Source organism: Lynx canadensis, chromosome D2 (assembly GCF_007474595.2).
Source record: "Lynx canadensis isolate LIC74 chromosome D2, mLynCan4.pri.v2, whole genome shotgun sequence".
NCBI lineage: Eukaryota > Metazoa > Chordata > Mammalia > Carnivora > Felidae > Lynx > Lynx canadensis.
Genome location: NC_044313.2, coordinates 16,566,578 through 16,590,203, shown reverse-complemented (window position 1 = coordinate 16,590,203; position 23,626 = coordinate 16,566,578). Strand labels below are relative to the sequence as shown.

The 23,626-nt window shown below is 39.7% G+C and overlaps 1 protein-coding gene across 1 annotated transcript in view; it reads right to left on the bottom strand.

Annotated features, from left to right (window-relative positions):
• Positions 1 to 6,348: 6,348 nt before the first annotated feature.
• The window catches only part of CCDC186 (coiled-coil domain containing 186), a 53,885-nt gene continuing 36,607 nt past the window's right edge, over positions 6,349 to 23,626 (bottom strand). The window contains exons 7-16 of the mRNA XM_030334130.2: positions 22,454 to 22,558; positions 21,915 to 22,013; positions 21,645 to 21,731; positions 20,664 to 20,806; positions 17,261 to 17,516; positions 15,728 to 15,917; positions 14,519 to 14,599; positions 12,521 to 12,731; positions 11,021 to 11,240; positions 6,349 to 10,187 (exon numbers count right to left, since the gene is read on the bottom strand). Coding sequence (XP_030189990.1) covers positions 10,104 to 10,187; positions 11,021 to 11,240; positions 12,521 to 12,731; positions 14,519 to 14,599; positions 15,728 to 15,917; positions 17,261 to 17,516; positions 20,664 to 20,806; positions 21,645 to 21,731; positions 21,915 to 22,013; positions 22,454 to 22,558 — 1,476 coding nt within the window. The 3' untranslated portion in view covers positions 6,349 to 10,103. The remainder of the gene's footprint in view (positions 10,188 to 11,020; positions 11,241 to 12,520; positions 12,732 to 14,518; positions 14,600 to 15,727; positions 15,918 to 17,260; positions 17,517 to 20,663; positions 20,807 to 21,644; positions 21,732 to 21,914; positions 22,014 to 22,453; positions 22,559 to 23,626) is intronic.

Genomic DNA, 23,626 nt, shown 5'->3' with positions numbered 1-23,626 from the left:
ATCAAGTTATACACCTTACATATACACAATTTTTATATGTTGATATTACTTTGTTTAAAAAAATAAAACTGATATTTGGGCATTAAAAAAATAGGATATGGGTTTTGAAGACAGGCCAACTTGGAATTACGTACTGCCCTACCTACCAGTGATAAGTCCTGGGAAGGTCCCTGAACCCAGCGGGATTGCTGTTTTGTGTTGGGTCCCTAGAGACCAGTCCCATCCCTTTTTACCTGGCAACTCTTTAGCTCTCTGGAGACAGTGCTCTTATCTCCCATAGAATCTTCCCTGTCCAGGTTTAAAAAGACCTTACTCTTTTCAATCATTTCTTAAGAACATGGTTTTCAGAGACTTCATCTGCCGAATCACCCACTCTGAGGAGCCCACACATGGCAGTGTCCCCTCGTTTGCTAGGATATAGAATAGAGCCACGGGAGCTCTTATGCACAGCTAGTGGGTGTCCAAATGGTACAACCGCTCTGGGAATGTCCAGTAGTTTCTACCAAAAGCAGACATTTGTGTTTCGACTGTTCTAGTGCTAGGCATACGTGCACTAAATACACATCCATTCGCTTTGCCATAGACATGTACAGAATGCTGTATAGCAGCTTTGTTTCTCCAAGTAGGCCCCCAGCTGGAAACTCCCCCAAAGCTCATCAGTATTAGATGGATAAACGGTGATATATCCACACAATGAAATACTATAGAGCAAAGGGAATTAATGACCCACGATAATACCTGACAGCGGGGATGATGCTTACAAACAAACTGCTGACTCACAAGAACACTACTATATCAGTCCATCTTCTATCGAGTCACAAAAAGTGAGGTAAAATAAGTCAATGCTACTAGAAGTTAAGAGAACTCTCATCCTTCCAGGATGGGTAATGACTGAGAGCACGAGGAGGGGTTTGGGGTGTGTCGGTCGGGATCCAATCAGAACAAAGAAAGCACTGGGTGTTGGTTCCACAGCTGTGTTCAGTTTATAACAATTTATTAAACTGTATACCCAGGACATGTAGACTTTTCTGGAAGCCTTATGGCTATAGCTCAATAAAAGGGTTTTGTTGTTGTTGTTGTTGTTGTTGTTAATATAATGACCAGATAGTCAATATACTTGTGTGGATGGGACACCGGCCTGTGGTCTTCTATTGAAGCAACTTTTCTGGCAAACCCAGTAGTCAGTTTCTGTGTGTGGCATTCAAGGCTGTTCACCGCCTGGATGCTGTCGGATAACTTCTGAAGATCTCTTCTGTGTCTATGGGTCTTACCATTGCTTGCTGAACATAAAGGTTGCCATTGCAAAATAGACTCCGCCTTTTTGTGCCAAAAGCATGATCCAGACCAAGCTTGAGCCAAATAGAACCACTAGCTATTTCTTCTACACATCTTCTGTTACCACCGCTGGCACACCCAGACGGCCCTGAGCAAATGGCATGGAGGCTTCTTCCATCGGGGCGTCCCGTCCAGCTTTCCTTCCATAAGTTCACTTGCGGCATCCATGAGGGTCCTCCTCAGATGACGCTGTCTCTTCCGGCACAAATCTGGTCCTTTCCCACCACCATCCATGCCATCATAGGGTGCTGGGCTCTTGCCGCCTTGTCCCAAGTAGGGAATTCGTCTTACCTCCCATGGTGCTTTGCGCACAATGATACTGTATGAATTGTTAAATAACACAATGAGAAGAAATGATACTTTTAGTTGGTTACACATTCAGTTTCTGAGTGTCAAAGATCAAAGTCTTATCTTTGTGCCTTTGCAGGAGGTTGAACGACTTAGGTCACTCTCACCTTAGTAGCAGTCTGGGCCAATCAGGAGAGAGAAACAACACAGTAGGTTAAGTCAGAGCTTAATACAAAGAATTATTACCTATGATAAAAGAGTAACCATAAGGAAACTCTGTGTGGTACACGAAGGCTGAGAGAGAGGTCCCGAGGAAGCACAAACTTGGAGGGGTTTCAGCCCACCGGGTAGCAGAGAGGTTAGCTGGTTTGGCCAGCCCGGAGCTGGTCTGGAGTTGGCTGGCGAGCAGTGAATAGGCTACTCTCTGCAGCGCTGGCCGGGAAATAGTCAGCAAACAGGGGTGTGAACGTTCAGTGGCGATTCTGTGTGTGACTCTCTGGACCACGAACAACGGTCTGTAGCCATGTGGGGGCTGCAGTTTCCACGTCGAGAAGGCCACGGAAAGGTTAGCACCAAGTGCTGCAAAGTTGCAGAGGGATGGCTGGGGCAGGCTCCCCTGGATGTCCTCAGCGGACCTCCAGCCCCTGACAGAAACTTCCAGAAGCCTCCTCCTCCGGTAACGTGCCGCCATGGCCCTCTACCGAGGAAACTTAACACCGCGCTCACTTGAAAGGAGAAAAGGCTGAGGGGATTCTCTGGTTTGTCACAGAGCGGATACTGAAGAATGCACTGGGATCTGAGAGGCAATACATCAATATTCCACACACGGTCCACCTTTGGAGCCTCCTGAGTTCATTCGGTTCCAGGGACGTGTGCAACCAGGAGGCTGTGGGGATTAACTGTGTTTCGGGCACCGTCAGAGTCGTCGGTGCCTGCGTGGAAGAGGCTTCCGAAGGTGTGTGACCTCAGGCAGATCACCTCCACTCACTCACCAGCCTTCTTCCTCACCTTCTACTGAGGGGCTGCAGTGGCCGAGAGGGTTGCAACCCGGGCTACAGCAAGAAACACACACACACACACACACACACACACAGGGTTTCAAAGGGCTACGCACAGTTCAAAGTTTGAACGTTTCAACCACTGGTTTTTTTGGGTTTCTTTTTTTTTTTTTAGTGGTAAATCATCTTGTCTTTTAGGATATTATGGTAATAAATGCTCATTCTTTTTGATCTTCACTTAGCAAAATAAAAGTCGACAAGCCCTGAATTCTGTTTTTGAAATTTTACTGGTCTGTGGCACCTGAAGGTCCGGTCATTCTGGGACTAGATGTTCTCCCTTCAAGCGCTCTTTCCTCTCTGGAATCTGTGCTTCAGACAAAATATTCAATGAGTCCAAAGGCAGGAAGAAAATCTAGGAAATGGTGAAAAAATGGCTTTATATGTGTGTCTTGTGGAGCGTAACGGCTTTGAATTGGCGACAGCAAACAGCCTGACTTCCATCAAAACACAAATCATGGGGCGCACGGGTGGTTCAGTGGATTAAGCACCCAACTTCAGCTCGGATCATGATCTCACGGTCTGTGAGTTCAAGCCCCGTGTCCGGCTCTGTGCTGACAGCTCGGAGCCTGGAGCCTGCTTCGGAGTCTGTGTCTCTCTCTCTGTTCCTTCCCTGCTCATGCTCTCGGTCTCTCAAATAAACATTAAAAAAACAAAAACCCACCACAAATCATCTGCGTGGGAGGAGTTTTCAAGTGATCTCCATGGCTTTGAAAGCGCCCCAGAACCTCGTCAAGAGTTTCTTCTGCTCTGTGACCAGTGGTTGCGGCAGTGGAATGACATCATCCCCACAGTAGAGTCTGATCTGTAAAATCCATCGGCGACATTTGTGCTCGACGGCCTGGGATTTGGCACCCGAGATGCTAGATCGACCACGACAACTTCATAACCCTTCGTGAGACTGGATCGTCGGATCCCTCAGGGGGCACCTGGAGCTTGAGCGTGTGGAACGTCCTCCTGCCACAGAGCTCTGTCTCCCGGCCTCGGCTTTTCAACTTTTTTTTGGAAGTTGGTGCCTTGGAGCTTAGAAGGCACTGAACCTCATAAAAGTAAAGAAAAAACGTAATAAATATTTCAGGCAAGCACACAAAGGCCACTTTACACATAAACTTCGAGTAAAGTACTATTTAAAATAGGATTTTAGGGGGCACCTGGGGGGCTCAGTCAGTTGAGCATCCAACTCTGGCTCAGGTCATGATCTCGAGGTTCGTGAGTTCAAGCCCCGCATCGGGCTGGCTGCCATCAGCACTGAGCTCACTTTGGATCCTCTGTCTCCCTCTCTCTCTGCCCCTGCCCCCACTCTCTCCCAAAATAAATAAATAAACTTTAAAAAAATTTTAAATAAAATGGGATTTCTATGAGAAAATGAGTTCTGAATTCTGGTCAGGATGCCGGGGAAAGACTCTTTCTGGCCTGCTTGTCCCAGCAGGGTCTCCCTCCAACCTTGTCTCAAATTCACAAGAACAAAACACAAAATCCAGAGAGAAGGTAGTTCTGAGCCCAAGGCAGCACCCTCCCTTGGCAAGGGTTTCCTGGTTACCTGGTTTTGGGGGAGATGGAATCTACTGGGGGTCTGGGTGGGCAGAAGCAGGGTACACCTGGAGGAAGGACAGCAGGGGTGATGGGCATTTGGGGTTGTCTCACCTAGTCAGAGCTCATAAAAAGAGCCTAAGAAACAAGTAGTGTGCAAGTTTAACTGGTATTTCCTGAAACAAGCAAAGTAGGAGGGTGCTGAGAACATACACACACACACACACACACACACACACACACACACGACTTACTGCCCTGCGCCTTAGTCATTAAAAAAAACAAAAAAACAAAACAAAAAAACTGCATAGTGAAATGATGTGGAAAGCCATTCTAATATTTAATGTATTTCCCAAGTTAATGCAAGTAGAAGTTGACTATTGGTAAGTTTTTTGTTTTATTTCAGTGGGTCCTAAATTTACAGAACTACTTTGGCAATGTGCTAAATGGTAGAGATTCTTCTCTGGAATGTAATGACATCCTATTCCTTGTGTGTGTGTGTGTGTGTGTGTGTGTGTGTGTGTTTTGGAGTGCAATTAGGAGCAGATAGTCTAGCCAACAGCATGGACTTCGGACAATCAAAAAGTAAAACAAGGCTGAAAATTCCTCAGAAATAGAATACTTCTTAAATGCACGCTTAAAAAAAAATCAAGTTTCAGGGGCGCCTGGGTGGCGCAGTTGGTTAAGCGTCCGACTTCAGCCAGGTCACGATCTCGCGGTCCGTGAGTTCGAGCCCCGCGTCAGGCTCTGGGCTGATGGCTCAGAGCCTGGAGCCTGTTTCTGATTCTGTGTCTCCCTCTCTCTCTGCCCCTCCCCCCGTTCATGCTCTGTCTCTCTCTGTCTCAAAAATAAATAAACGTTAAAAAAAAAATTTAAAAAAAAAATCAAGTTTCTTAAATATAACATAGGTTAATAGTGCATCTCTACAGGGGCAGGAACATCAAGTCTGGTCACACTGTTCTCAGAGAGAATCATTAAAACAGCATTGGCATTTGTCAACCAGAGGCATCCTCTTAAGCTTCTGGTCCTAAAGAAGTGTGTACTCATTCTACATTCACGGATTGGAGCAGAGTTATTAAGAAAAAACCCAAGGGGAGCCCGGGTGGCTCAGTCGGTTAAGCGTCCGACTTCGGCTCAGGTCATGATCTCACAGTTTGTGAGTTCAAGCCCCGCATTGGGCTCTGTGCTGACAGCTTAGAGCCTGGGGCCTGCTTCAAATTCTATGTCTTCCTCTCTCTCTGCTCCTCCCCTGCTCATGCTCTCTCTCCTTCAAAAATAAATAAAACGTTCATTTTTTTCTTTTAAAAAATCCAGCATGGATAGAAGTTCAGTGGAATGGTCTTTCCAATCTCTTCACTGATGAGGCTCAAACTGACAGTTAAGAACTACAAGCCAAAACGAAAAAACAAACAAACCCCCCGCCCCACCACAGCTAGTATCTCTTTCCCTCGCTCATTCTCTTCCACGTATACATTCCTTTCTCTCACAAAACAAATCCCTAAGCTACCAAAAAAGAAACCATTGAGGACATCATGCAAGCTTCCTCTATTCTATTAATTTTCCCTTTATTCCAAGGATCCTGATTTCAGGGGATTCTTTCCAGTAGTAAAGTCATTCAGGTCCGTGGCATAATTTAAGTGTATGGAAAACAACACGGTGTGATGTGAAATACCACCACCACACACATTAACTTCATGAAATTAATGCCGTTTCCGTATCTTTTTATTGAACATATTAGAGCTTTATTATTAAAGCTAGATAATTTGGGCAAGTTACATAGTTTGGTGGAAAATGTGAATATATTACTGGCTCGTCCAGTTCAATGAGAAATTTTCACACAGGCATGTGAAAATGTCTATGTGAAGACAGGCATGTGAAAATTTGCCTTTTGTAAAAGGCCAAGTTTTGCTACCAATGATATAAACACAAATTTAAAATAGAACCTGGCATTCAATTTAAACTGCTTACTATTCATTGACTTCTAATAATAATTGGTATAATAAAGAGAACTGTGGTAAGCAAAACCTCCTAGTGGAGTTTAAAAAAGAAAATTCAAGCAATTTGAATCAGCCTTGCCAACAGTCTGGAGAATCAGTCTGTTTAGCAAGTGGTGTATGTAAATAAATAATCAAAGATGCTATAAAATACAACTTGGTAAACAGGCATTACCTATTTAATAAGTACAATATATACATAGAATTCTCTTGAAAAGCTTCATTTTATACAGAAACATATTTACAAAATGAACAGTGTAATCAAATTAAAGATTATCTGTACAATGCACACACACACATACATATACATATATATATATACACATATATATATGTATATATATATATACACACTTTTGGAAGATAAACAAGTTTTATCATTGTCATCAAAATGGACAGGCATATGCATTTTAAAAAAGAATTCATACCAGAAAATACATCTTTAATATACAATTATATTTTTCATTTATTTTCCTGAAAATTCTTCATGTTTGGATACGTTTTCAATCATTTGCTCTTGTTCAGAGCCTTGAGAAATTTCAGGTTTCTAGTGCCACCAACTGGTGTTAAAAATGAACAATCTCAGTGTCAAAAGAAGATTGTTTTGTTTTTTAAAAAGGATATCGAAAAACAGGCTAGTAGAGTCAACATTCATAAGGCAAACTAACCATACCGAGTAACATGATTGAGAAAAGTATTTTCACCACAGTAGCATATATATAACATTTACAACATTGACGGTTTTTTAATGTCTTGGTAAATCTTGATCTAAACTTTTATGAAGAAAATCTTTAGAAAAGAATATGCTGTGAAACAAAGTTTAGGAACACGCATGAAAACGTGATTAGATTCACTTTTATGAGCATCAAGTAGGCATTAATAATTTACTAAAATGGCAAAAATCAAATACTTGTCTATGCTCTTTGGATTTTTTCTTCTTTTTTCCTAAAGAAGAAGTAAACACCAAACTATGGCAGAGGACGTGCAGACCTCTCAGCCTACCCCAGAGCAAGGACTCATCTCCCAAAGTTTCATGCCACGGCGAGACTTCTGGGCCACTACTTGCACAACTGGATTAACCCTCTTCCTACGGCAGCTGGCTGGGAGCTGCAGAGGCTCAAAGAGCTGCTTCTGGTGCCTTCCCTGCCATTGTCACTAGACCTCAGCTCCATGGGGACAGCAACAGTCCTGCCCGGTCTGTTCACCAGTAAAATCACAATACCCTGGACGGTGCCAGGCAATAGCACAATAGCAGACTTTCAATACAGGTGTTTTTTTTTTTTTTTAATGAATAAATAACATGCTGGTAGCCTGATAAAATAATTCAAGATAAATCACTTTAAATGGCGTCAAAGAAAGTTAAAAGAAAAACCAAAATACCGAAGTTCAAACCCATTTCTTTGCTCAAACCCACTGTTTTCAATCCTGAACACTTAACAGGCTAAAGGGAAGTAGTATGCGAAAAAGGGAGCCACAGTAAGAACTCACTTCAAAACGAAGGCATAGTAAGCATATACCGATAAGACACACACACAAAATAATTTCCTGTTCAAAGAAACCAAAGCAGTGCTAACTATCAATGTAGCCTTTGATATGTACAATGAATAATGAACATCTAAAATAAATATTTCCCCAGATCTCACGTTTATTCAGGCCGTTTTCCTTTTTTGGACACTCCACTCTTCTCTCTGTATATTCACTATAGTAAAAGACTCTCTAAATCCCTAAATCCTCACACCAAGAGCTTTTTGTGAGTTCGTATAAAGATTTGATATATGCACATTTTCATATATTACTTTGTTTGGTTCTAATCCACAATAGAAAGTGAAGATACAATAGAAACTGAAGGAAAAAAAGAAGATAAAGCATTCTCTTCAAAAGTTTTCCATAGTTTCTTATATGTATGGCAGGGGGGTGGTAAGTAACAATAAGTCAGAACATGATTTATGACAGCTTTCTTCTAAAGTTGCTTCACCATTCAATTTTCCCAAATGGTGGCACAAGTGTTAATATTGGAAGGTTTTATTTTTGTATGTAATAAATGTATATATTCTTAAAAAGTGTATAGACATAGGACACTCTAGATCTGATCACTGTTTGGCCTCCATTCATATATTTTGTGTCTTGGAAGGAAAAAACAAATATTGTAGTGTATGAATCTCTATCACATAAGCAGCCATAAAAATGTAGTTTTGTTGGCTACTCTAAGCAGTCTATAGGAATATCAATAGTATGTCTAGAAACAAAGGGGAAAATAATTCAGATTTGATTGCACTCACCCTCTTCTTTTATTTTGATAAATTATTATTGGTAAAAATAACAAGACACATTATGGTAAGACTGACACTTGTCACAGCTATTTTAAAAATGTTTTTGAACTTCTATTTCCATGCTGAAAAGATTTTGTTTTTGGAAGACAAGACACCTCGATACACAGAAAAAATAAGACACTACATTGAATCCTTAGTAAAAATTAAGCATATGATCCTTTTAAACAATGTTGATATAAAAAAAAATGTTAAAACACATTAACGGGACATTGCCACCGTAAGCCCAACTTTCAGAGCCATATAACTTCTGAAAGGCTTTTTCATCATCCCAAAGCTTACTTCTCTTAAGGGGAGAAAAAAGGATGCAAAAATCCAAAACAAGAGTGACACTTGTGGCAACATCTGCATGTCAGCCAAGGTATCCTATCGTAGAGATGACCTGAATGTAATGAAATGTGAAAAACCACACACAGAAATGATAATAGGTGACAAATTACAAGAGGAGGGAACAAAATTCAATGATGTAGAAGTACCGATACCATGGACTGGCGACACGGAAGGGAGTATTTTAAATAAATACTGTAAAAATCCAACAGGCTACACAAATTTGGCTCTAAATTTCCCTTGGTTACAGAGATGTAATTATTTTGTATTTTAAATAAATATACTGAAACACATCACATTTGGGGACTGTAAGATCACTCTGCTGGAATACATAATTATATCAATGGTCAAGCATGGTGCTCAAATGACATGGTTAACAGAGTCATACACTGGATTCTCTGGGGAGCTGGTTCTTCCTAAAAGCCTTACACATTTATCTTAACACTTGATGTCAGTAAAACTAAAGTATTTCAGCTTGAAAGAATTCATTATTCATCTCTCTGTTCTAATGAATAATCTATTTCACATTTTAAAATACAACTGAAGACCGCAGAGATTTTCTAAGTGAGCGTGTTATTTAAAATCAGATTTTGTGTAACTGAAGACTAAAAAAACTCAACTATGAACTCAAACAACTTGAATCTGACAAAACGTACCTAGCACAGAGAAGGAAACCTGATGGAGGCATTCAATGGCTGATTATTGCTGGCGACCAAGAGCTGGCTTTCCTATTAGTGTCCATTAAAATGACAAGAAGTTAAGACTCCCTGGCATCCCTGTGACACAACCAAATGGGATACTGGAAGGTCAAATATGATCTTTATCACTTTAGTTTTCTTCATGTTGGAGAAACAGCACATTACAGAATGATGAACACGTGTCCTTTCATGCAGAATTTTAAAAGCTGAATCATTTTTGACATTATATATTTTAAAAGGAAGAAATAAGGAGAAGGGGTTTTCAAAAGCCCTTGTAGTAATGTTCAGCACTTTGTATGACCATTAGCAATTTTGGTTGTTCTGATTCAGGGACAGGCTGTCACTATACAAAGACAAATTTCATCAAAGCTTTTGCTCTTACAGTATACACAGCAATGCATTCATATTGTAAAAGGATACTTTTTTATACAGATGAAGCAAAACAATTTTTTACTGACACACAAAGCAGGGAAAAGTTTCCAACAATAATGGGCAGTGGCACCTGCTCCTTATGTGGCTTTTGTCTGTTTAGTGAATGAGAGCTTTGCGTTAGGGTTTCTTCGTTCTCTGTTCGAGTTCATGCTGATGTTTAATAAGACGCTCAATTTCTGTTCCAAGTGTTTGTAGATTTTCCTTCACCAGTTAGAAAAAGGGGGAAAGAAAACAGAATTATTAGGTAGCATAAGTATAAAGATTCAGTTTGTACTGTTTTTGCTCAAATTTTGAAACCAAAAGGGTGAGGATGAGTCTTAAATGCTCGGTGACACTGGCCAGGAGCACAGTGGTTTTCAGTAAAGGAGTCCTATACATTTCAGAATCTGTCTTTTTACTGAAGTGACAGTAAATTTTGGTGCACAAAATTATTACTAGATTTAAAATGTTCTGTTTTAGGGACACCTGGGTGGTTCAGTCAGTTGAGCGTCTGAGTGACTTTGGCTCAGGTCATGATCCCAGGGTCATGGGACTGAGCCCCACATCAGGTTCTGTGCTGAACGTAGAGCCTGCCTAAGATTCTCTCTCTCTCCCTCTCTCCCCTGCTTGTGCACTCTCTAAAATTAAAAAATGATAATTAATTGAATAAAAACATTCTTTAAAATCCGTTACTGACTATGGAGGCCCAAACACAGCACAAACAGAACAGTCAGGTCAGGTAATATCTGCAAAAAGTAGAGCTAGAATGTACATTAGAAAAGACACACCTCAGTCTTAAAGCCTCAGTGATCAATCATAACTAACTATAATAGATGTCAGAGGCGGCCCACTGCAAAATAAACAACTGTCTATCCAATGGTGAAGCTGATGTTTTGCTCTTTCTTTTTCATTAAGAAAAATACAGAAATTTGATCTCTGGGTCAAATGGCTACCTTGCATTACAGAATTGGTCATTTACATGCCAGCTCACGCAATGAAAGAGGCCCCATTACGCCATGCTTGCTGGTTGGTAAGTAAATGAAAAATATAAATACCTTCAATGTAATATTTTTTAGTAATGTATCCTCTAAAACAGCCTGTAATTTTCTGTTGATCTCCAAAGAGAGTTCCAATGTTAATCCACTATCAGCTGGATGGGATGTATATAAAGATGCCATAATGCCTCCCCGTCTACTTAAATGGACTTTGTTAAAATCAGATGCCTCTGAAGAAAGTGTGCCTGATTCTTCCCGTAAAATGTAACTCTGAATTATTCTGTAAAATAAAATGACATTGTCAGTTATATACTTGCAGAATTAAAAACATTAGAATTTACAGGAGTTGGCTAATCATAAGCATAAAGATGATTAGCATAAAACAAATATCTATTAGGTTAAAAATATACTAGAAAATAAGGGAACTTTTCTCATTCAGTAGTTTCTTAATCCCATTTTTGTTCAACATGGTATTTATATTAACGATATACAAACACTGCTTTTCAATTTCTTTGTTACTTTAATCAAAATACTTTTGAGTAATTTATTGGTCCATTTTTAGTTAACATTTTCTATTTTCCTATTATTAAACTCAGAACTTTATCCTTTTTTTTTTTTTTTTTTTAAGTCATGGGCAAAATTTTCTCTAAGACTAAAATTATTTCAAAATTAAAATTAAAAAGGCATGGGTACATATATAAAACCTCTTACTTAAAAGAATATAACATTTGTAAGAGGACTCTGGCACAGCACAGGCTCTGGAGTCAGTCAGAGCAGGGCCCAGATCTCCAGCTTTTGGTCACTTACTAGATGAGTGGTGACTCTGGAACATTTAGTAATTTGACCTGAGCACCACCAGTTAACGTATAGGTCACTCAGTTGTAAGAAATCAATGAAATTTCGTTAAGTCACAGGCACAGAATCTTATACTTGGCAGGTGCCCAATAAATTACCCACCAAATCCTACCCAACAGGAACAAAACCCACAACCCCATATTATCTCTTAGAGCCACAGTCATGAAAACTGAAAGTAAAGTAGAGTATTCTTTTTAAATGCAAAGTTATTTTAGTATCTTAAAAAAATCAACATCTGAGGCGTCTGGGTGGCTAGGTTGGTTAAGCGTCCGACTCTCGGTTTTGGCTCAGGTCATGATCTCACGGTTTTGTGGGTTCAAGCTCCGTGTCAGGCTCTGTAATGACAGTGCAGAGCCTGCTTGGGATTCTTTCTCTCTCTTCCTCTCTCTCTGGCCCTAGCCTGCTCACATTGTCTCTGTCTCAAAATAAATAAACTTAAAAACATTTTTAAAGAAAAATCAACATCCACTGAACTCTCTGTATCACCTTAACGACCTGTTTTTTCTTTTTTTGTTTTACAGAAAAACTAGGTTTTTCTGTATTCCCAAAACCTAGAACATAGTTAAGTGATCGATATAAGACTGGGAAATTAACAAATATTTTTTGAAAGATGGGCTCTTGTTATAATTAGTTCTGAAAACAGTAACTTTACCATACAAATAACGGTATTTCAAACACAGACTGTGTTATCATAATAATACATACTTTGTTTTTTTCCTAATTTCTTCTACCAATTGTTTGATATGATCCTCCATAAATTCTATCTTTTCATTTTTCCGAGCATGTGCTTTCTGTAGCCTTACTATCCTCTCAATCAACATGGCCTTATCTACTTCTGGAAAGTTATCCACAGCTACTGATGACCCAGTATTTTCTGGAGATCGATCTTCTGCACTGCTTCGAGCATTGAGGGACCCTGAAGACAAAAAAAAATCAGTTTAGATGCTGTGCTTAGTCTAAAGTCATCTCTAATAGCACATATTATTTCTCTAGTATTGTTTTCAAATATTCACTCTAACACAGCTGGGCACAGAACACAAGTCCTACCTGGCCTGAGGCTCTTGCTATTGAATACATGGATGTCAGAAGTACCAAAGGGCCTATTATGTCTCTCAGCAACAGGATGAGGAAGTGGCAAGAGAGAAACAAGAAACTCAGAAAAAGTCACAATAACAAGCCTGAAGTCAAACGAGGAGCCAAAGGCAGACACAGAGAGAGAAGACAGAATATACCAGTGGGTTCAGCTCGGAAGCCAGTCTCCTTAGGTACAAATCCCACTCCTCCACTTTGTAGCTCTGTGACTTTGGCCACGTCATTTAACTCTCTGTGCCTTGGTCATTTCATCTTAAAATGGGAATGATATTATTTACTTCATAGGATTGTTATCTTTATTTAAACGAGCTAATGTATGTGAAAGTGTTTGGAACAGTGCATATAATAAGCACTAAGTGTTAGCTATTATTTTTACCAACATCAGTTGAGAAAAATTTCTGATCCTTTTTATACTACAAACATAAGCCTTTTCAACTCCATTTTGTAGACTGAAGACAAGGAATAGATCTTATTCGAGGTTGCACACTAATAAGTGACAGACCGGGTTCTAAATACGTATGTGTAATTTCAAACCCATGTTCTTTCTACTACATGATTTTCCCATTACTGGAACAGCTGATTCTCCCTGTAAGGTACAACTCCTGAGCGGGAGTGTAGTGTAATGCCACGAAACGACTCTAGAGGCTGAGAGTTCTGTCGCTGTGAATTCGGAGCAAGTCATGGAACCATTCGGAATCTTAGTTTCCTCATCTCTAAAATGTGAATTATAACACTTACCTCACACGACTATTCTGCAGAGTCAATAATATGCTTGAAGTGCTTAGCATGGTTCCTGGCATTCCAAAATGACAAATACACTGATTTTTTTTTTTGCTAATTATCATTTCCACAATGGTATCAATCATAATTTTTGGCATATTTATCATGAGAAAAGCTAAAAAATTTTAAAATACACATATATAGAAGCACTTGGCTGGCTCAGTCCGTTAAGCATCTGACTTCGGCTCAGGTCATGATCTCACAGTTTGCGAGTTCAAGCCCTGCGTCAGGCTCTGTGCTGACAGCTCGGAGCCTGGAGCCTGCTTCAGATTCTGTGTCTCCCTCTCTCTCTCTCTGTCTGCTCCTCCCCCACTCATACTCTGCCTCTCTTTCTTAAAAATAAATAAACGTTAAAAATTTTTTAAAAAATAAAATACACATATATAAAAAATCTGATAATGATCATCATTTCATTAGTTTTCAGGTGTTAAAATATAAAAGGAAAAAAGAGAGAGAGAGAGGGAGAGGGAGAGGGAGAGGGAGAGGGGGAGGGAGAGAGAGAGAGAGAGAGAGAGAGAGACTGTATTATACCCAATCTCTCTATATGGATGGATACAAATCTAAATTGAAAAATGAGGAAATTGTTACACAGAATAAAGAAGCAGCAGGTAAAAAAGGAGGTAGGGAGACAGACAATCTAGAATCCCGTGGCAAACTTGAAACCTTGGACGGTGATGAGAATGTAAACATTTAACTGGAAATGCTACAACTTTTTATAACTCAAAATGGAAAAAAAAAAAAAAAAAAGCATATCAATACCTTTTAACACACCAAAGAAGCTACTTCTTTTTAGTCAGTCACTAGGTAACAGCTGAAGCCTGAGATTTTTACCTGATGAACTAGAACGACTCCCCATGCTGCTGACTTCTTTATCATAGTTTCCATTCTCAATCTGATCTAATTTTCTTCGTGCTATAGGAAAAAGAAATGGATTGCCTGTGACAATTCTCATGACCATTCGCCCCCACTATCTCTGATCTTAATTGCTAAAATCACTTAGGCAAAAATGGCTTAAACATCAAGAGAAATTTCTTGAATACATACTTCAGACAGGAGAGCTATGGTAGTCATTCATATACAATGATATGTAGAAACGTACAGGTCAAATACAAAATATAAGAGACAACACTATGATGATATCATTTAGGTACAGTGACCTAGCTTTCAGAATCCTGACAAATTCAGATGATCTCTGTGATGCCAAAGATTTCCCTTCAATTATATCTATAAAAACAAACTGAATAATCCTTAAGGCAAATACCTGAATATATTCATATTAAGTAAATGCTAAAACTCTTTTATCTTATTACTATATTTTACCATATTTTACCACAAAGTAGTGAGGAATAGTAGAGATTAGGAAGTCGGAATACATATCTATTCATCTTTTTATCCAAGCATATAGCATAGACTCCAAATAACTGCATGAATTTTTAGATGAAAAGAAATCTGGGTTCTAGTCCTAGTTGTTGTGTTCGGGTAATTCAGAACGTATCTGGGTCTCGGTCTCCTCTAAGATGAAGGGTTAGGGTTCAGTGATCTCTAAGAGGTCTATGAGGGGAGGTACAGGTACCTAGATGCTAAACAAAACAACTCATAGCATGTATAGGGAGAAGATATTAGAATTTCCATTTATACTTGTATTTCGTCTGATCTTTTAAAATTTACATTTGTAATGTACAATAATACATGTTTAAAATTTATAAATAAGTATACATAAATTGGAGAACAAATGCTTAACTACTTTTTACTGATAGGAGCATGTGGTCAAAAACGTTTAGACACTACTTCCCTAAGGTACATTCCCAACTGTCACGTTTTGGGATTCTGCGAATAAGTGCCCTTTACATAGAGGATGTTATAGACTATTTGTGGAACTATAAGAGGTTTAGTGATTTGGTTTATGAACATCAATACATTAAAAAGAACACAGAGTTCTAATCAAAGTGGTAGAACCTGATGCAAAGTAGATTTTTTTCTATAAATCCTTAATGACTAAAAGAAACAATATTAAGGTCTAAGTGGGTGAGAAATTGGTACCTTGCTGGAGTTGTTTGATAAGATCCTTGACACTGGAGGCATGTTTACGTCTCTGAGTGACTAATTCATCTTTTAGTTCTTCGACCTGGGTGCTCAGTGCTTTAACTTCTGTTTGTCTACAGGTGAGTTCCGCTTGCAGGGTCTGGACCTCCTCTCTCCGCAGTTCCTCCTCTTTCAACAATCTACTTTCCTAAATATTAAAAAGGATAAAACAAAATACACCAGTTTTAATACCTGTTTCCATTATTGCTCACAATTCAAAATCCTGAAAATACAAGGTCCCTGATGGTAAATGATGGTAGATTCTTCCAGAATCGCCTCTTACCAGGTTCTGTTTCCTGAGCTCTCCAAATTCCTCATAGAGGAATGCAGGGGGCATATTAACACATTTGCCATTTCATACATGCAAAAGAGCATATGACCGATGTTCTCTGTATTTTGGACTAAAATCTCAAATTATCTTTATGAGTAACTTGAAGATACTTTCATAACACAGAAATATTAAACCATTTTTAAACTATAAACATATAAAATTTGAAATAACTTTAAAAAATATACAGTAATTCCAGTTAGGAATGACAAAAACCATGGTTTTCTTTTTTTTTAATTTTTTTTTTAATGTTTATTTATTTTTGAGAGAGAGAGTCAGAGCGTGAGCGGGGGAGGGCCAGAGACAGGGAGACACAGAACTGAAAGCAGGCTCCAGGCTCTGAGCTGTCAGCACAGAGCCCAACGCGGGGCTCGAACTCACAAACCATGAGAACATGACCTGAGCCGAAGTCGGCCACCCAACTGACTGAGCCACCCAGGCGCCCCCAAAAAACCATGGTTTTCTTATTTTCAAAAGTGAAATGGGGCGCCTGGGTGGCTCAGTCGGTTAAGCGGCGGACTTCGGCTCAGGTCATGATCTCGCAGCCCGTGAGTTCGAGCCCCACGTCGGGCTCTGTGCTGACAGCTCAGAGCCTGGAGCCTGTTTCAAATTCTGTGTCTCCCTCTCCTGACCCTCCCCCGTTCATGCTCTGTCTCAAAAATAAGTAAACGTTTAAAAAAAAAAAAAAAAAAAGTGAAATACTTTTTCATAAGCATTTTAGGGAGACATTTTATTATAAATTAGGAAGGAAAAGGACACTTTGAACAAGTTGGAAAGAAAAACTGTTACCTTGCACAGCATTTGAAATTGCCAGAAAGTCAATGCCAATACAAAAAAGAGTTTAACTCAACTACCAGTGGGTTTATGCTAGTAGGAAAATTTAATTTGTGCTTCTTGCTATGTTGCTTTAAAAGTTAAATGTAGGGGTGCCTGGGCGGCTCAGTCGGTTGAGTGTCCGACTTCGGCTCAGGTCATGATCTCACAGCTCGTGGGTTTGAGCCCCGCGTTGGGCTCTGTGCTGACAGCTCGGAGCCTGGAGCCTGCTTCCGATTCTGTGTCTCCCTCTCTCTCTGCCTCTCTCTCACACACTCTCTCTCTCAAAAATAAATAAACATAAAAAATGTGAAATAAGTAAATAAAGTTAAATGTAAATTTATACTTACCAAATTAGTATTTGTCTGTTTCATTTGTTCACATTGGCTTTGTAACTGACTTTCACTACAGGAAAGCTTATCCAATTGTGACTGCAAAGAATTGGATTCAGACTGGAGCTGTGCATTCTTACTAGTGAGCTTTTCTGTAAACAGCAGTAGCTCAGATTCTCTTTTCCTACTGCCTTCGATGTCTTTTTGTAGGTCATTAATCAAAGAATTGAGACTTTCCACTTCTTCCTTCAAATTTTCAATTTCTTGTTTACCTCTAAAAAACAAAGTTTATGTTTAGGGGAAAAAAAACTATTAAAATACATTAAGTTAATGGTTTGGGAGTTTTCATCAAATAAAATGTTTTATGAAGGTACTTTTACGCATTCATCCAAATTATTTATTTGGATTTTTATGACTACCTGATATGTGCTAGGAACTAAGAGCTGGGAGTGTAAGTGAGCAACACCGACACGGGCTTGCTTTCAAAGGGCTTTCATTCAAGTAAGGAAACTGTATGTGTGATAAAACATTTTTCATGAAAGCGCAGAGTGGGTTGCCTCACCTCGTATAAGTGATGTTTAAATGAATACTTAAAGTAAAGGTTAGCAAACTTTTCCTGCAAAAAGTCCGACAGTAAACAATTTAAGCTTCTAGGGCACATGGCCCTGTGGCGACTGTTGTTCCCTGGTACCATGGTGTGAAAGCAGCCTCGGACAGCCCATAATGGAATGAGAGCAGCTGTATTCCAAAACAAAAAAATTATTTACAAAAAAAGGTAGCGTGCTGGATTTGGCTCTTGGGCCACAGTTTGCTAATTCCCGACCTAAAGAAAAAGTAGGAGTGACCGAGACATCAAAATATGTTCTTGGGTGAAATGAGCCATACAGAGAAAGACAGATACCATATGTTTTCACTCTTATGTGGATCCTGAGAAACTTAACAGAAGACCAAGGGGGAGGGGAAGGGAAAAAAAAAAAGTTAGAGAGGGAGGGAGCCAAAGCATAAGAGACTCTTAAAAACTGAGAACAAACTGAGGGTTGACGGGGGGTGGGAGGGAGGGGAAAGTGGGCAATATGGGCATTGAGGAGGGCCCCTGTCGGGATAGCACTGGGTGTTTGTATGGAAACCAATGTGACAATACATTCATATTAAAAATATATATATGTTTTTGGTAGAAGAAACAGTATGTGCTAAATCTGGGGAGGGAACAACAGAATGACTTGTTTGTTGCTTCAACACTGATGGGGACAGCGACAGCATTATATCCCCAGCAGTGAACACGGAGACACTCAACATTTGTAAGCAATTGTGCCTGAAAAAAAGAGAAGGCACAGAGGGAGAAGCAAGGTGGCTACTGATCTTCCAAGCCATGCTAAGGCATCTGAGCTCACAGGGCAGTTTGAGCCAATGGGAAATCACTGAAAGCTTGTGAGATTTCCATTTTAAAAAGATTATGCTGGCCACAGTGTAGGAAATGGATTCAAAGGGAAGCAAAACAAAAACAAACAAACAAAAACCCCACCAAACTAAAAAAAGACAGTTTAGAAGTTGTGGCAGTTTTCCAGATGAAAGGACAATGATAGCAGTGGTGGGAACGTAAAAAATACATGACTTGAAGGATACTCACTAACACTCTGTTTCTGGTTAGATGCGTGAGGGGAAGGAGAGAAGAGCCAAGGAGGAGCCCCAGGCTCCTGGGCTGGAAAGTCACGTGGGTGCTACACACATCACTCACCTCAGGAACAGGAGAGGAGTGTATTTATGGACAGGACAGATGAATCAGTTTGGGACACATTAAAGTTTGAGGCGTCTGTGATACTTGTGTGTCTGGAGCTCAACAAAAAGGGCTGAAGACAGTATCTGAAGGTCCTGCAGTATGGTATGGGAATGGTAAGGCTCACTCGGGGGTATGATAAAACAACAACAAGATTTTTATGACAAAGAGAAGGCTGCCGAGGAAAGGAGAAAACGAGTGGCCACGAAGTGGGGAGGAACACCAGGAAAGCAGATATGAAATGAAGCCGAAGAACAGAGCATGTCAAGAAAGATAAGGGGCTTAATGGTCTTAATACTGAAAATTCAGGGCTCCTAGGTGGCTTAGTCAGTTAACTGTCAACTCTTGACTCCGGCTGGTCACGATCTCGCAGTTCACGAAATCAAGCCCCGTGCTGGGCTCTGTGCTAGATGTGAAGCCTTGTTGAGATTCGCTTTCTCCCTCTCTGTACCTCCAGCACTCATACTCTCCCTCTCTCTCTCAAAATAAGTAAGTAAAATTTTAAAAATACTGAAAATTCAAGCAAGGCTTAGTCTGAGAAGTGTGTGCTAGATTTAAGGAGGCATTAGCAGTTTTTAATGGGAGGTTAGGGTAGAACCTAGAAGGACGTAGAGAGAAAAAGAACAAAGGAAGCAAGGGCGTGGAGGATGCGTATAGATGATTCTACGAAGATGCTCAGTTGTGAAGGACAGGAAAAGGGTAGGGGAGTCATAGGAATTTTAATGTTTTTAATATACAATATTTAAGTGCAGAAAGAAAAAATTTAGAGAGGGGTAAGAAATAAAGGATAAGAGAAGCAGAAGAGCATGGGATCCACAGAAGTCGAGAGAAAAGCTCAATTCAGAGGGGAACAGGAACACTTCTTCCATAACAACAAAAGGAAGAGAAAGAAAGGTTGCAAAGGCTGGCGAGTTCACAGGACAGATCAAGAACTTATTAGCTCCCATTTCTTTTGTGAGGTAAATAAGAGGTAACTGCCAGCTAAGCCTAAATATCAAGGGGAGGGAGACCAGAAGTGTGAACAAAGCAGGAATAGATGCTTCCAGGTCAGGGAGAGGCTATGACTAGGGACATCATTATCATTTCCAGTTGAGGTTACTAACTAACCATGGATTTATCACAGCATCAACCCTGATGATGGTGAGAATTTTTAGCAACACTCAGCAGCAGATATGGGTAAGGTATGAAAAGAAGGTATTTGGATTCAAGCTGAATCCACGCTCTGCCAGGTCATGTCACGAGTAGAGTCTAGCTAAAAGGTTTTACAAGAGGTCAAGGAATAAGGTCAGCTCCTGACTCTGCACTACACACACACAAAGATACAGGTATACGTACGTATCTACCTTTGGGAAGAAAAAGTAAGTAACATAATTTGAAAGTTAAAGAATGGATAAAGAAACTAAAAACCATTCTGTCTTATAAATTGCTATTTCCAATATTGAGGGTATATACACTTTGATTTTTAGAAGCCATGATAGGAACTTCAAAGATAATCCAAAAAAGTTCAAACAAAGACAGGAATTTAAAAGTTTTTCACTAGTCAAATTGTAAAATCATTCTTGCTTAATGCAGTAATGGCATTTAAGAACACAATCTTGAGACAGAAGAGCCTACTGATTAGCATAAAGAAAAGTTGTGAAGTTATACCTTTGATGCTGCTCCTGTATCTGATCCGCAATTTTCACTCTGTCCAATAAATTCTGAATTTCAGCTTTCTGGCGGTTAATAATTTCCTTATATTTTGATAACTCATCTTCTGTTCTTAATCGTTCATCTTCTAGACATTTCACCTATCAAAAATCATAACCAAGTTAGCGTACAAACAATATTTTCTTGTTCTTTAATTACTTCAAATAGTGATTACATATTAATAATCCAAGCTAAATTCTGGAGCGGAACTAATTAATGTGAAGAAAATACAACGGGATGTTGGCAGTCCTAGGACTCAGTCTCAGATTTCTTATGATTTAGTCTCGGGAGTTTTAGCTTGTCACATTGTTTTTGCTGAATCTCCATTTCCTCACCTGAAAACCGTATACCTTCCCTACTTACCTCAAAAAACTGGCACGGAGAACAAATGGAATGCACACGAAAGGCACTTTGAAAACTATTAAGTGATGGCAAATTCCAGGTTGTTACTTAAAAGCCTATTTCTAAATAAATAAATGGTATTCAATGATATTTCACATCCGTATCAAAAGGGATACTATTCTTCCAATAAAGACTATACTAGATTGTTAGAAATTAACACTGTACAAGACTATATGGGAGAAATATGAAGTCTATTATTTTTTGTCACTCACAGTTCTAAAGTCCAACTTTCTTTCCAATTAATTCGCTGACAAGACTGCCTTACATTAGAGGCCCGAGGAGAAGTTACACAAACAGCAAATGTGCCGTAAAACAGCAATGTGTGGCAAATAGTTCAAAGGGACTAAAGTGGAAGACATTTTCATTTCAATGAGAGACTCACCTTCGTTGCTAGGAAATCGACATTCGACTCCTCTGAGTTCTTTCATTTTGAAACATTTCTATATAAATATCCTTTCTCCAACACTTGGAAAGTCAGAATGAGTCCCAAATTAAAGATATTGACCTTTCCTCTGAAATGACTAACGATTTAATTACCTTTGTTCTCAGTGTTCGTAGTTCATCCATGCCCTCCTTAAATGTCCTCTTCAGATCTTCCAGTTCTTTTATTTTGGCATGATGCATCTTTTAAAAAGTTTAAAAGAAACCACAGATCATTATGTACCAGACAAGATCTAAACGTTACTGCGTGTTCCTTCGAAAAGGCCTTATTATTCTCTTATTACATTTAGTATAACATTATTTATTATTTCTCTCCCTCTGTATTTATTACACAATCCACGGTATGAAAAGAGCAAAGCCACTCACCTCTAGCTGGTCGGATTTTTCTTGCATCTGTTTTTCAAGTTCTCCTTTTGTGACTCTAAGCTTGGCATCCAGCTCATTTGATTTAATTTCTTCTGACTCCTATTGGAAAAGAAATGAAAAAAGTATGACTTAACTTTTAAAGTTTTATGCTTTGGAACGTGACAGCTTTTGCCATTGTTTACTGATTGTGAAATGCATACCTTACATACTAAAAAGGATTGCACTGAAAGGTTTTTAAGATGTCAATTCTGCACGAACAAGAATAGCATTTAAGATATGTAACATAACACAGAGTAGGTTTTATGTTATACGTTTCCGGTACTCTTCGTTCTTCTGACATTTTCTAATGTTTTTATTTGGTTAAAACTTCCCTAATAAGATCTCTATTTAAGCTGCAAGTACTTTAACACAGGAAATAGTCTGCAATTTATTTAACTGTCCTACCAAATCCATTCCACACTACCAACACTGTAGATACAAAACGAGTACTGATATTTGGTGCAATTTTGTTACTAATCTAGTTGAAAAGTTAAGCATACCTGATACGTTTTTATCATATCCTGACAATTTTTCCTTATCTGATCTGCTTCTTCCTTTGCTTGAGTTAACTTTGTTGTTGTTTCTTTGAGTTTATCTTTGGTTTCCTGCATTGACAAAAGACAGTGTGAGACAAGAAAAAAATACACAGTGGTCTCTGCCTTGGTCTTTGACACAAAACTCCTAAAACCCTTGTAATATCCTAAGTGATAAGAACACTAGGAGCATTTCTTGTTGCAATATCGTTTGTGTGTGTGTGTGTTTTTGGGCATGGAGCCCAATGCAGGGCTTGAACTCACAACCCTGAAAGTAAGACCTGAGCTGAGATCAAGAGTCGGACATTTAACTGACTGAGCCACCCAGGCAACCCACTGCAATATTGCTTTTGGTCTCTGCTCCTGACATAGAGCTCTTGAAACCCCTGTAACTTCCTGAGTGACAGGGGTGTCTTTTGTTCTAATGAGACAACTCTAGGTGGGCTCCTGGATGAGAGCTGGTCACCAAAAAGACCACGTCATGATTAGAAGCCAGGAATTTTTAGCCCCCAAAGAAAGCCTGAAGATGGAGTTGACGATCCATCATGCCTACATAACAAAGCCTCCATAAAATCCCAAAGTATGGGGTTCAGAGAGCTTCCACGCTGGCAAGTACGACCACACTGAGAGGGTGACGCCCGCCAACTCCATGGGGATGGAAGCTCCTGCGCCTAGGACCCTTCCAGACCCCACCCTACACAGCTCTTCATCTGGTTGTTCATCTGTGTCCTTTATCATACCCTTTATAATGCGGTAAACATGTGTTTCTCTGAGTTCTTTAAGGAAAATTTCCAACCCAAGGAGGGGGTGGCTGCAACTTCTGATCTAGAGCTGGTTGGTCATAAGCACGGGTGATAACATCTGAAGTATGTATGTGGCAGGGGGTGGGTGGGCATTCTTGTAAGACTGAACCCTTAACCTGTGGGATCCGATGCTACCTCCAGGGAGATGTGTCAGAGTCGAGTGAAACTGTAGGACACCTAGGTGGTATTCACAGAGAATTACTTGCAGGGAGGGAAAACCTCCACACATCTGGTGGACCGGAAGTGTCAGAGGTCGAGTGTCTTGTGTAAAAGTAAAGGAGACTCACAGGGAAGAAAGACACAGCAGGGAGAACTGGGTTCTTCCCTACACTGGGGA